General features: G+C 41.8%; 2 protein-coding genes across 3 annotated transcripts; both read right to left on the bottom strand.

Annotated features, from left to right (window-relative positions):
• Nucleotides 1–51: 51 nt before the first annotated feature.
• Nucleotides 52–4,328, bottom strand: LOC121537696 (small nuclear ribonucleoprotein G). The gene is made up of 4 exons (XM_041845296.2): nt 4,221–4,328; nt 922–944; nt 425–549; nt 52–281 (listed from the first exon to the last, which is right to left on the bottom strand). Exons 1-4 carry the CDS (start codon nt 4,250–4,252, stop codon nt 231–233), a joined length of 231 nt encoding a protein of 76 aa, XP_041701230.1. The 5' UTR covers nt 4,253–4,328; the 3' UTR covers nt 52–230.
• Nucleotides 4,329–4,647: 319 nt separating this feature from the next.
• si:ch211-148l7.4 (uncharacterized protein LOC563603 homolog) lies at nt 4,648–7,915 on the bottom strand. 2 transcript variants are annotated; one of them, XM_041844998.2, is made up of 2 exons: nt 7,799–7,915; nt 4,648–7,161 (listed from the first exon to the last, which is right to left on the bottom strand). In XM_041844998.2, exons 1-2 carry the CDS (start codon nt 7,901–7,903, stop codon nt 5,578–5,580), a joined length of 1,689 nt encoding a protein of 562 aa, XP_041700932.1. In that variant the 5' UTR covers nt 7,904–7,915; the 3' UTR covers nt 4,648–5,577. The 2 variants fall into 2 exon arrangements, with proteins under 2 accessions (XP_041700932.1, XP_041700933.1); XM_041844999.2 differs by having other exon boundaries at nt 7,705–7,908.
• Between the last annotated feature and the right edge of the window lie 6,877 nt (nt 7,916–14,792).

The following is a 14,792-nucleotide window of genomic DNA, read 5'->3' on the forward strand; positions in this document are numbered from 1 at the left end:
GCTTCAAACGTGTAGAGGTAAAATAAAAAAATAAAAACTATTGCGCAAAAATAAAGAAAACAAAATACCCAGTTTATTCACAAGATTTCACAATTCAAAACATTTCCAAATGAAACATCTGTCTAAACGTATCAGATACATACTCTATCAACAGGAAAAAACAGGAAATTACAAAAGTGTTTACAATAATGTCCATTATTCCACTTTCTTGAAGCCTGCCATCCCCACCCTCATACTCTCTCAAGAGCCTCCAACATGATGATGCTGTTTCCTCGGATTACCTACAGAAAGTAAACAAAACAAAAAAAAAAAGTATTGATTTACATGCATAAAAAAGGTATGTGGTGACACGGATGAATAAAAGCAAAATGTGTCTGTCCCCAGAGGTAGTGTGGACGTAGTTAACAACGCTGTAGATACTGACCACCATGCCTATCGTGGTCTGTAGTCCCCCGGGGGCCATCTCCAAGCAGTCATCCATCACCAAGTTCATGAAGGGGTCAAACCCTCGCAGGACTCCTTGGACCTGCCTGCCACCGTTCAGCTTCACTGAGGGACAAGATGTAGAACATTGAAGACCTGGGGCGTATTCATTACGTCGATTCTGTTGCAAAAAGTTTCTTAAAAATGGAAGCAAAGTGAACAGGGGGGGGAACCTACCTGAATTTGTCCAATAGAAACTCTCTGTTTGGACTAATGATTACACACCTGGACTACATTTCAACAACCGTAATAATGAGGCAATAAGGCAAGCCAAATTGGAGACACTTTCCATTTCAGTCCTTGAAGTTATGGCTAAGAAATTGTAAATTGGGTTTGTCAATTCATGCAATCAGAACCTTGGCTGGCTCTGCATGCAAAGATATAATAGTTTGTCCAGTCAACTCAGCAGAACCATTGATATTCAGAATCAGTACTCACGAGATAGCTTCTTGTCCATGAACCTGAAATTAGAAGAAAATATGTTGTTATTATTTGCTAAAAGATAGTTACACCACAAACTGACTATTCCAGAGGGGGTTTGGCTATGTGTATACCAGACTAGTTCTGGTCCACGCGCATGCTTCTGATTTGCACTACGAGCTGCATGCGCATGGACCAGAACTAGTCTGGTGGTAAAGTGTTCAAACATTTGTTGAAATAGGGCTGCAACGAGGGGTTCCGGACGTGGATTCTCAATCCTCGAAACCCGTGGTGATATCAAATATTAGCAATGTTACTGTGCAACGTAATCGTTCTATTTTCTACCGAGATTGCAAAACAATTCGTATGTTGATGTAGAGCCCATCGGTTATGAATGTTTCAACCTCTGTGTTGAGAAATCATTTCCGTCTCAAAGACCACCAAAACGTACACTAACCATGAGCCTCACGGTCGGTATCGTCCAATCACAGAGCAGATACAAGTAATGTGATGTTAGCGATCACATGCCTTGTATTGGCTCTGTGATTGGACGATACAGACAGCAATGCTGTAGGGATGAGTAGTTTAACAACTAACTCTGGTAGGTACAGTCGTGACATTTCCCCCCCATATAACAGTAGTTTTTAAACACGATTTCTTATCTTTTGAATTAATGGTTCACCCCGGAGACTATTCAACGTTTGAAACCACGTGACCAGCATGTTGTTGTATGCAAAACATGTGTGGGTGTGTCAGTTCCGGAACCATAACCACAGAAAGAGGGGCGCAGCCTCTTTCTGTGGTTTAATATGATGATAGTCAGTTTAAAAAAGGTTAAGGGTACAAGACTGTGTACATATCTGGCTGTGTTGGCAAAATCACTACATATCCCATGGAGCCAAGCGGGGAGAGGCTGTCTGTTGTCACAGTTCGAAGACCAGTCAGAAATGTCCAGCTAGCCCTACGCCAATAGATCTCAAAACTGAACTTGGATCCACGTTAAGTAGCAATGATATCCTTCGCCACCGTCATCTTACGACATATCTTGAACCAGTCATGACTATTCAACAAAACAATAAAGAATTTAAGTTTCTTTGCAGCGAATTTCTTAAGTTACATGATTGTATCACTAGCAAATTGAGTTTTGACTTTAAAGGTGCAGTATTTATGACGTTTGTAAATGAGGACGAGAACTAGCATAGTTCAGCTAGAAAGCTAGTTTAGAAAACGAGCTCAGGCCTAGTACACGCACACACCCATGCGCACTAGGCTAATTCCGATTGTCATTTTATGCCCCGATATATCAGGAGCTGGCGGCGAAAAGTTTGCTTAAAGAATTCAGAGACCGAAACGAATAAAGCATATGACATTTTTAAGGAGAGCGAATCGATATACAATCCCGAAATCAGCTGTAACTGTCAATAGTAAAACAACGCTTTAATGAAAATGAATGTGAGGGGCTATACTGACACGCCTGGTGCCCAAATTGATGACGTTTGAGAGTCGAGTGGAGACGAACGGATTCGGTTCAGTCAATTGTCCTGATGAGATCATGTGAATCCTTATTTTGGCTAGCTTAACACAAGTCTTCCCACTTAGCTTATATGCTTGTGGATAGAAACTTTAGCAAGAATTTATAAAACGTCTGCCTTAGTTGTGACTTGGGAGTGTTCAGAATCATTCCGTTTATCTGAGTAAATAAAACTTTTTTTTTTTGGGGGGGGGGTTTATTACGAAAATGTAACGTTAGACGTTAATGCCGTAGTTGAACATTTTCGGTAAATGTGCTTCAGCTGTCACCCTGACCTGATATTGGCTACACTATCTAGCTACTTCCCTCTCCTTACTGCCCCGCGTTCTTGTGTTGCCAGGTTGTAGCGCAAACTCTCCCCATTGACAAGTGTAGACGGTTTCTATCAACACTACAAGTTATTTCTCGTGTAGGCTGCTATCCTACTAGAAATAAAATCAAGTGGGATGAAACATATTGGAGATGGGGACCAAATCCAGATGGTGACCAATACTACAAGTTTTTCCCCTCCCTTGACCATTAAAATAAACACTTTATTTTACTAGTTTTAACTAGTGCCATGCTGCTGTTGTTGGCAGCATAAACTAGCTAGCTGGGATGTGCTCATCAGGTCGACTGACTGAACCAAATTCATTCGTCTCGACTCTCAGCTGAGCGACATATGTCATCCATTTGGGCACCAGGCATGTCCATATAGCTTCTCCCAAAATAAATTAATGGTGAAGTCGCTTCTGGACCAGAAGTATAATAACTGGACACTGCGTCCAAGATGTCCAACCATTGTTTTCAAGGTAATCTACTCACGTTCACATACGCCGATTCATGAACCGTCTATATCTGGGTTGCATCCGGTTTATACGGACCAAAATCACATGCGCACTAGCACTCAGTGCGCACAGGAAGCAGCGTCATCCAAAAACATGGCATACATTGGATGAATATACAATGTTTAATATCTTCCGCTGTGAATGATGAAGGGAAAAAAATCGGCCTCAGCAACAATTATTTGAATAATGTTTTGTGCACAAAGGTGATGACTAAAGTGTCTCATTAGGAATGTTCAAATCTGACTCTATGTGGCTGTGTATGAAAATTGTATTTCTGTGCCGGGCGTCAGTTAAACTGCAGTAAGGAAAACAAACCTGTAGGAGCAGTCGAAACCGTGCTTCTAGACCAGAACCCAGGCGTTTTTTCGCCCACCAAACAAGGCGTTTCAGTATGGAGGTAAATTACTGTCGAATTTGGTCAACAAACAAAATGAATGGCTTATTTGCTACGTTAAGTTTATTTGATCGAATAGAAGTTTCGTAACGCTTTAGTTGTTACGAGTGTACTGATATAAGTAGGACACGTGACACACCGGCAACTTTGAGAAAAAACACTTTATAGCAGAGTTGCCTCGAGGGCTATGCATATTCATGTTTGAGGCTAGTAGCATAGCGTCTCTCTCCAGCAGCGATGGACCAGAGCTAGCCTGCAACACGATTGGTCAAAGACTGATAAACCAAAACCAGAAAACCCATCCATTAAAATCACTTTCGTTTGTAAAACATGACCATTTTTAAATGATATTCAATGTTTGCATGGTTTAACTAGCTAACATTTTCATTAACTAAGTTAGCTAGTAATTTTACTAGCCACGCAACGCTAGCTAGCTAACGTTACCGACTACCAGTAGCTTTGTTGGCTAGCGCGTATCTAGCTATGTTCGCTTGCTATGCACATTTACTACAATGAACCGCGAAATATGATCGTAGACCAAATATGTATTATAAAAGGAACTCACTTTTTCAACTCTGGTGGGTGTGCTTTACTCATGTTTCTTTTTGTAGCGGGCCTTCAGTTCGTGAGACTTGCGTTCGTGTAAAAGCGGAAAGCATGCGCAACAAGCACATCCGGAAAACGTCATGCAGACTTCCTCTAACATAAGTGGGCACATCGCCGCCTACTGTATTGGAGGAGATGTATTGCAGCTTGCTTTTTCTCTTCATATTAACATTTACATTTTAGTCATTTAGCAGACGCTCTTATCCAGAGCGACTTACAGTTGTAGTGAGTGCATACATTTTTCATACTGGCCCCCTGTGGGAATCGAACCTACAACCCTGGCGTTGCAAGCGCCATGCTCTACCAACTGAGCTACAGGAGTAAACACAAAACGTTTTAATGGGATAACACTTTTAATGAGGTATGTTCTAAGAAAAAGTTGCTAACTCAGATACAAAGGCACTTTCCTAAGTAGAAACCTAAAATCCTTAAAAAAAACAAAACAAAAAAACATTTATGACTTTCTTTTATGTATTTATTTAATTTTTTACAAAACAGCAGAAAATGGATAACCTGGTACACCAATTGTTAACAAACAATAGCAGGAAGGTTGCTATCGCTGCTTGTTTTGCATAATAATATCCAAGACAAAACTTCTTCCAGAGAAAATGAACCTCTGTCATATTGTTAAAGACTGCCTTAAGTGGCTCCATGAGTATGCATCTCTCTCTCTCTCACACACAGAGGTAAATCATAATGAAATTGATGCTAAATCAGTGTCACACTTACAAGTACAACGCCATCAAGATTTGAAAAAAAAATAAAAAATCACATTAAATGGAAATATGGTCTTCATTTGAGTAATCAAATCAAAACCTGTCAATATTATATATAGTATACTATATCACTCTCCATTCCAACTGCAATGTTACATTAAAAAAATACTTTATTAAAAGCTTTTTGAAACCACATCTTATTATTTGTAACAGCCCAGTTAATATTGCAACCCAGATTTGTTGAAGTTTAATTGGGTTGTTTATAAAAATGTAATATTATATGTTAATGCTCCAGCAACATGCTAAATTAGTTCTCGCGTATATTAATTTCATTTCAACCAAATCAACAAGGATGTTTGGAACCGATAACAATTTGTGATGGGATATAAAACGCCTGTCACAAATGGTATCAGACAGCACAAAAACATGGGGAAATAAAATTGTTGCAACTTGAATGGCATGTTGATATGAATGACATCCAAACAGCTATTCTGGTGAGTGGTCTAAATATATCACACTTTAAAATCTACATGTACACATAATATTCTCTTGGGAACTCAGTACAGCTTGTTAAAAAAAACGAAGGAGGAGTACATAATCTCAGATTTTGCCATCAGTGTCTGAATAGCTCCCTTCCTCAACGCCACTGACAACGAGGTGATCTTGGCAGTGTTGTAAGAAAGTGTCCAGTGTTCCAAAAGCCTTCAGGCAGGGCACACAGTGGTAGGCCCTCCGAAGCTTGGCCCCAGGCTTCTTAGAAATACCCATGCCCTGACTGCACACGCTGCAGTGTCTCATACTCCCTGTAGGCTGATGCAGCTCCTCATGCTCCTTCAGGGCAGACTGCAAAGAAAACACCTCAGCACAAGACGGGCAAGGAAACTCTCCCTCTTCCTCTTTCATGGGAATTTTCTTTGGTCTCCCTCTGCCAGCCTTGACCGATGTTCCTCCAATCTTCCTTGCTAGGTTGCTTTTTGGCTTTTTTGGCATCTTCTCAGCTAACTTGGGCTCCTTGGCTGCTTTCCCAACCTGCTGAACTTGGCATGGTGGTTCTTGACTATGGTTCTTGACGTGTGCCTTAAGTGACAAGTGGTGCAAGAACACTTTACCACAAACTTCACATGGGTAAGTCTCTCTTTTCCTCCGCTTGCTAATCAGCGGCCTTGGATCTCTTCTGATATCCTTCTCTCTGCTGTGGGACTCTTGTCTGTGCAAGTAGAGTTTGGCAGTGCTTAGGAAGACCCTATCACAGGAACGACAGGAGAGAAGTTGGCTCCTCTGCTTGGATTTTCCATTTGCCTGCTTCCTCCCTCTTCCTTTGGGTTGGGGTGGCCCAGACTTCTTCTGGGATATTCTATCGACCCCATTTGTGCCTCCTCCTTTTGGTGGGAGATACTTAGAGATGCTCCACTCCTTCTGATGGGTGGATCGCTGATGACAGGCAAGGCCAGCTCCTGAGCGAAAGCTCTTGGGGCAAAGTGGGCATTGGCTTGGCCTGTCAGGATCTGGGGCACTAGTGGCATCATGGGAAGGAGAGTCCGAGGTGGGAGAGTCAGGGGGAGAAGAGTCAGAGAGGGTAGATTCAGGCGAGGGAGAGTCAGCTGGAGGGCTGGCAACCTTCGCAGTTCGTGAGGCAGATTTACTGCAGCCAGCCTGCTGATGGTGAAGCAACGCTTGCTTTTGGCTAAAGCTTTTACCACACGGAGCACAGGCATAGGATCTGCTATCATGATGGTGGGACTGGTGATGGAGAGACTTATCCTTGACACTCTGAGAGTCTGAGGTTGACGCCTTGCACGCACTGCATGGAGCACCTAGCTGAGGTTTGCCACAACAGAGCTGACAAGGGGCTGCATCCTGAATGCACTTGTGCAACTGCAAAGAGGATAGGAGAGAAAACTCCTTGCCACAGGAAAGGCATCGGTGACGCTTACGTAAGGCATGTTCTCCCTGTTGGTGGTGCAATAACTCGGCCATGTCAGAGAATCCCTGGCCGCACTCTGCGCACACACATGGGGACACATCAGGCAGTAGTTGGTTTTGGCTTTGACTCTCTTGCTTTTGTGCCACAAGTTTTGCCAGCTTTGTTAGAGCGTCTGATGCAGGCTTAGTCCGAGCAAACGACTCCTGAACTCTTGTAGTGTTCCAAGTGCAAGGAACTGCATCCATCTTCAACCAAGGCACCTAGTTGGAGGTACAGAGGACAGTCTATTAGACACGTTCATGAATAAAGTAAATATATGAAATTCATCATCCTGATGCGAGGGTAAACATTTCCTTCTTCTCTCTTTTTTTATAGCACAATGGTTGGCTGTATAACTATCACCCTCTGTAGCTCAGTTGGTAGAGCATGTCCCATGCAACGCCAGAATGGTGGGTTCGATTCCAGGGACCACCCATACGTACAATCAATACACACATGACTGTAAATCGCTTTGGATAAAAGTGTCCCCTAAATTGTATATTTTATTCACATGTAACAACCTACTGCGTCTCACAACTCAAATCCCAGCACGCACTGCAAATGTGGTAGGTGAATATTTAACTATTTGTAAACGACAAAAAAGCTTTACCGCCTGTATAGCAAAAAAGGCTACATGCAGTGGTAATAAAGCAAATAGCATGAACCATTATGCAGGAAATCGCTATAGCTAGTTGCGTTAGCTAGCTAGCCAAACAAGACCGAATGTTAAAAGTGCCCCCGCTCCTACAACGAAATGAGCCTACCTTTTTTTGTCAAACAAACTTCAATACTGGCATTTCATCAGTTTCCAACAAGTGTAGAAGTAATTTTTCAAGATAACTACTTGGCTAACGTTACCAAAACTTTGTTTTCATTTCCCTGTAGCACCGTAGCCATGTGTTCCAAAGTGAAGCCAAGTTGTTTGTGTACTTTGAGATTTGATACGACTACAAAACCTAGCATTCTGGTACTTCCCTTTCCACCAATGAGTCATTCAAGAACACAAACGGGTTCAGGAAAGTTGGTAACCCAATGATGTATAGACACACCAGATAGCGGATGGTATGTATTGGCTAATGAGACTTTGACGCCACCGGTCGGCCATATTGATACTCCTCAGAAGAAGGAGTCCTCCATAGGAATGATTGGAATTCTACAGTATTTAAAGAACAAATGTACATGTATTTTAAGTATTTTTGTTGTTGTAGTGGGAACAGTAACATTAGTACTCTCTAAAAATTATACTTTAAAGTTAGACTCAGCGATATGACGTTGCCACGAGCAGCATTGTGTATATTGAGATGAGTGAGATGCAACACTTTGCTCTCACAGTCAAACATTATCTGCACATGTGCACGGGTTCACCTTACGCTGTTACAGCATGGTAGCCAGAGCACCAAAACAGCAAAGAAGTTGAGCCTTGTGCTTCAACGCTCTTAGTTGTTGCGGAAATTGACCCACTATGCTGTTTACTTTCTGCATCTACAGTGCCTTCGGAAAGTATTCAGACCCCTTGACTTTTTCCACATTTTGTTATGTTACAGCCTTATTCTCAAATTTATTAAATAGTTTTCCCCCTCATCAATCTACACACAATACCCCATAATGACAAAGCAAAAACAGGTTTTCAGAAATTTCTTCTTATTTATATAAAATAAGTATTCAGACCCTTTACTCAGTACTTTGTTGAAGCACCTTTGGCAGCGATTATGACGCTACAAGCATGGCACACCTGTATTTGGGGAGTTTCTCCCATTCTTCTCTGCAGATCCTCTCAAGCTCTGTCAGGTTGGATGGGGAGCGTTGCTGCACAGCTATTTTCAGGTCTCTCCAGAGATGTTCGATCGGGTTCAAGTCCGGGCTCTGGCTGAGCCACTCAAGGACATTCAGAGACTTGTCCCGAAGCCACTCCTGTGTTGTCTTGGCTGTGTGCTTAGGGTCGTTGTCCTGTTGGAAGGTGAACCTTCGCCCCAGTCTGAGGTCCTGAGCGCTCGGGAGCAGGTTGTCATCAAGGATCATCAAGGATCTCTCTGTACTTTGCTCAGTTAATCTTTGCCTTGATCCTAATTAGTCTCCCTGCCACTGAAAAACATCCCCACAGCATGATGCTGTCACCACCATGCTTCACAGTAGAGATGGTGCCAGGTTTCCTCCAGACATGGCGCTTGGCATTCAGGTCAAAGAGTTCAATCTTGGTTTCATCAGACCAGAGAATCTTGTTTCTCATGGTCTGAGAGTCTTTAGATACCTTTTGGCAAACTCCAAGCGGGCTGTCATGTGCCTTTTACTGTGGAGTGGCTTCCATCTGGCCACTCTACCATAAAGGCCTGATTGGTGGATTGCTGCAGAGATGGTTGTCCTTCTGGAAGGTTCTCCCATCTCCACAGAGGAACTCTAGAGCTCTGTCAGAATGACCATCGGGTTCATGGTCACCTCCCTGATCAAGGCCTTTCTCCCCCGATTGCTCAGTTTGGCCGGGCGGCCAGCTCTAGGAAGAGTCTTGGTGGTTCTAAACTTCTTCCATTTAAGAATGATGGAGGCCACTGTGTTCTTGGGGACCTTCAATGCTGCAGACATTTTTTGGTAACCTTCCCCAGATCTGTGATCCTGTCTCGGAGTTCTACGGACAATTCCTTCGACCTCATGACTTGGTATTTGCTCTGACATGCACTGTCAACTGTGGGACTTTATACACTGCTCAAAAAAATAAAGGGAACACTTAAACAACACAATGTAACTCCAAGTCAATCACACTTCTGTGAAATCAAACTGTCCACTTAGGAAGCAACACTGATTGACAATACATTTCACATGCTGTTGTGCAAATGGAATAGACAACAGGTGGAAATTATAGGTAATTAGCAAGACACCCCCAATAAAGGACTGGTTTTGCAGGTGGTGACCACAGACCACTTCTCAGTTCCTATGCTTCCTGGCTGATGTTTTGGTCACTTTTGAATGCTGGCGGTGCTTTCACTCTAGTGGTAGCATGAGACGGAGTCTACAACCCACACAAGTGGCTCAGGTAGTGCAGCTCATCCAGGATGGCACATCAATGCGAGCTGTGGCAAGAAGGTTTGCTGTGTCTGTCAGCGTAGTGTCCAGAGCATGGAGGCGCTACCAGGAGACAGGCCAGTACATCAGGAGACGTGGAGGAGGCCGTAGGAGGGCAACAACCCAGCAGCAGGACTGCAACTCCGCCTTTGTGCAAGGAGGAGCAGGAGGAGCACTGCCAGAGCCCTGCAAAATGACCTCCAGCAGGCCACAAATGTGCATGTGTCTGCTCAAACGGTCAGAAACAGACTCCATGAGGGTGGTATGAGGGCCCGACGTCCACAGGTGGGGATTGTGCTTACAGCCCAACACCGTGCAGGACGTTTAGCATTTGCCAGAGAACACCAAGATTGGCAAATTCGCCACTGGCGCCCTGTGCTCTTCACAGATGAAAGCAGGTTCACACTGAGCACATGTGACAGACGTGACAGAGTCTGGAGACGCCGTGGAGAACGTTCTGCTGCCTGCAACATCCTCCAGCATGACCGGTTTGGCGGTGGGTCAGTCATGGTGTGGGGTGGCATTTCTTTGGGGGGCCGCACAGCCCTCCATGTGTTCGCCAGAGGTAGCCTGACTGCCATTAGGTACCGAGATGAGATCCTCAGACCCCTTGTGAGACCATATGCTGGTGTGGTTGGCCCTGGGTTCCTCCTAATGCAAGACAATGCTAGACCTCATGTGGCTGGAGTGTGTCAGCAGTTCCTGCAAGAGGAAGGCATTGATGCTATGGACTGGCCCGCCCGTTCCCCAGACCTGAATCCAATTGAGCACATCTGGGACATCATGTCTCGCTCCATCCACCAACGCCACGTTGCACCACAGACTGTCCAGGAGTTGGCGGATGCTTTAGTCCAGGTCTGGGAGGAGATCCCTCAGGAGACCATCCGTCACCTCATCAGGAGCATGCCCAGGCGTTGTAGGGAGGTCATTCAGGCACGTGGAGGCCACACACACTACTGAGCCTCATTTTGACTTGTTTTAAGGACATTACATCAAAGTTGGATCAGCCTGTAGTGTGATTTTCCACTTTAATTTTGAGGGTGACTCCAAATCCAGACCTCCATGGGTTGATACATTTGATTTCCATTGATCATTTTTGTGTGATTTTGTTGTCAGCACATTCAACTATGTAAAGAAAAAAGTATTTAATAAGATTATTTCATTCATTCAGATCTAGGATGTGGTTACTACATGATTCCATATGTGTTATTTCATAGTTTTGATGTCTTCACTATTATTCTACAATGTAAAAATTAGTAAAAATAAATAAAAACCCTTGAATGAGTAGGTGTGTCCAACCTTTGACTGGTAGTGTATAAATCATTGGATGAACCCCATAGTTTATGATTAGAGAAGTAAGTGGAAAGTAAAATATACAAATATTTGATTTAGCCAGAGAGGAGTATACATCTGAGCTTTTCAGGTGTATGTCAGTCAGGTGATGTGTGCATCGATCACTCCCACTAAACCCCCTAATGCACAACACACAACAGCATGGTTCAGTCAAAACAATAACAACACCAACAATCGTTTAATATAAACAAAAAGTTAATATACAGCAGATTACTGTAATATTTCCTCCATTTTAGGCTAAAACCAGTATTGACTACAGAAGCATTGGACTGAAAGAAAACATTATTGGCCGAATAGTTTTGCATTGAAGATAAGAAAAAGTGAATTTAGACAATGAATTCAGGTTTCATAGTCCTATATATCTTGTTTTTAAATCCAAAATGCAGTGAACCTTTGCATGACCATAAAACAACACGACATGGAGTGAATAATACAATCGTAGATTGAATGAAATTTAAATTACACAAAGTCATACATTTTGGAGCAAATAAACAAATGAGGACAGAGCACAGTTTAAGGCTGAACGGCAAATATTTAAATATACCAACAAATCATAATAAAATGTGCAAATGCCAAAAAAGAACATAAGTCTGCATTTTTCCTACAAAAACACTCACTTGAGAATTGAATTGAGAAGACATGGTAAAATGTGTACCTGGAACAAGCAGAAATCTAAAGTAGAATGACAATTAGATTATTAAATTGCTGAAAAATCCTCACTGAACTACATGGTGATCTTGAAAACCAATGAGAATAATATTGGTACAGAAGTTATGGCACTTCAGTTTGCTCATTATTTTGATTACAGATCCAGTCCCACCAAGCTCACTGTTCTAGCATTGATTATTGAAAAACTACCCATGATCTTCAGATTGTGCCAGAAAAACCGATTTACGAACAAATTAAACTTCAGTTGATTATGTTAGGTTGTCATAGGGTCACTAAAACCTGACAAAACTAATTTGCGCCACATTGTTCAAACTGAACCTAAATGCCAATCAATTCATAGGTTGCACCTCCGTCACTCGGTCGCGTCATGCCATCGTTATGAACGTTCTCGATCTGCCCTCAATCTAAAATGCACTGAGTAGAATGCTCAGTCGGGCATCAGTTCAAAACAAACGTTCAAAACAATGTTGTGACGAAACATGCAACCCGTGAATACAAGAATGATGAAAGCTAAAGAATGACTGTCAAATCTGTCCTACCGTAGCAGAGAAATGGTTATGAAGGTTTGTGAAATAGAAATGAAATATTCACATTCCATTGCTTAAATGTAATAACTATTTACGCTTAACATCATCTAAGTGAGGTCACAGCAGGTAGGCTACTACATAATCCCAATATTAACTAGTAGGCTACTACATAATCCCAATATTAACTAGTAGGCTACTACATAATCCCAATATTAACTAGTAGGCTACTACATAACCCCAATATCAACTGAAACAAAAATGATGTACAAACAAAACAAGGTCAAATGACAACATTTCAGTTTTCCATGTTAGACAGTAAAAGAAAGAGTGCATTACAAATGCTTATAACAAAGGCTTGAAATACAGCTGTGTTGATATCACAGGACACAGTTTTCAATAGATCAAATAACTGTATAGGGAGGCTTACTAAAAGTTGCCTTTTGAAAATCACCATCAGCATCAGCATCCCTCAGAGGCAAGGCAAAACACAGTCATTTACTATATAACAAATCTGAACATTTGAATTCTTAAATATACTCAATTTTCACTTCTATATTATTAAAGTTTACAGACAACTGTTTAAGTTAACCATACTGAATAAGAGTAGATTATGTTGCAAACAACAGACAGGGAAGTACAACAATTCTTCAGTCATTTTATCTATTATTTGAAGAACTTCCATGATGGTTGTTACATTGTGTTTCAGATCGTTGATGTAGATTGCACTGGTTTGTATATTCCTTCAGAAAGAGGAAATAGACAAAGCAACATTTGATGCATCGCATTGTTATGAACACCACAAACATACATAATATACATTTGGTAAATTGTCAGATACCCTCAGATTTACACTACTTGAAGGGTAAACAAGTCTCGTTCAGTTGTAAATGACAACTTCATTTTGGACCAATTTAGCAACTTTCATATGTGCCACAGTTTCAAATAATCTAAAAAGAAAGTACGACTAATCGGAATGTGAAAATCTTAAGTCTGACGATTTACAAAACAGCAAGTAATCAGATGATAAAAACAGAACTTATATCTAGTTCAACTGATCAGTTCTCTAGTCCGAACTTTACAACAATACATAAAAAAATTGAAGGTCCCCATTCTCATCGAGGCCTTGGGATTGAGTATGGCACCACTATAGATAAGCCCTGAAATAAAGTACCTTTTCCTGGTATACAGAGTGGCTATTAGTAACAGCTGTGGCACCTCCTGTACCATGTTGTACTACATTGTACCATTGCTTCAGTCGATATTCAGACTGGCCTTTTACTGGACTCAATATATCCATGAAGAGAACAAGTAAGGACAAAAGTGGTAAAATATGTGGGCTTGCTTTACCACAGAACTCTGTTATAAACAAACGATAAACAAAATATATTCTCTCTGAGACTTGAAGGATGATCACAAACATTCATCGTCCATTCAGTGTTCTTTCCAGTGTATGTTAAAACTTCTAAAATAACCAATACTGATTAATGCCAGTATAAATGAATTTGAACTTAAAAAGGCCATTAACCGATGGCCAAGTATTTATGCCCTCCAAATTAAAAATACCAGTCATTTATACAGTACAGTACATTACAGAGTACAATATTGAGTTCCAATACCAGAACTCAAGGCTGTATGTGCAGACCCTACTCGATGCCTACGAAATGAATTGTAACATACTACTATTGAGATGTTCAAGCCAGTGTCTCTGAGATAATACACTGCAGAGTCAGTGGAATGAAACTTGCCAATGCAATTCTTAACAGAGAGAACCAGCAATAAAAATATTGTACAAATGGGATTCAGGGTTTTGAGTGAATAATCTGTCCCTGTGTGCATGGTATTTACAGTATGTCCGTCAGTCACGTCCGAGAGGAATAAAAACCAACATTTCTCCTTACAGTATATCAGACTCTGTTTTACACTCTGTTCTCCATTGCATATAGCAGTGGTTTTCAACTGGTGTGACGAGGCACACTGTTGTGCCTTGAGGAACTTTCAGGTGTGCAGCGAAAACATTCCTAATCTTGATTCTGTTTGGAAACACTAACGAACGTGAACTGTGGAATTTTGACTTGGGAGCAACAGTGCCACTCAGATAATACATTGAATGGCACATGGTTACATCTGTGTTGCTGTTTCAAGTCCAGTGCGCTCAGGCTGTTGTTACATTAGTATAATTTGAGGGGCGCGCATCACCAGCAAAGTCATTTGCATCATTTTACTTTTCCTGTGAGAACCATTAGCAAAGG

This window comes from Coregonus clupeaformis, chromosome 24, assembly GCF_020615455.1.
Source record: "Coregonus clupeaformis isolate EN_2021a chromosome 24, ASM2061545v1, whole genome shotgun sequence".
Taxonomy (NCBI): Eukaryota; Metazoa; Chordata; class Actinopteri; order Salmoniformes; family Salmonidae; genus Coregonus; species Coregonus clupeaformis.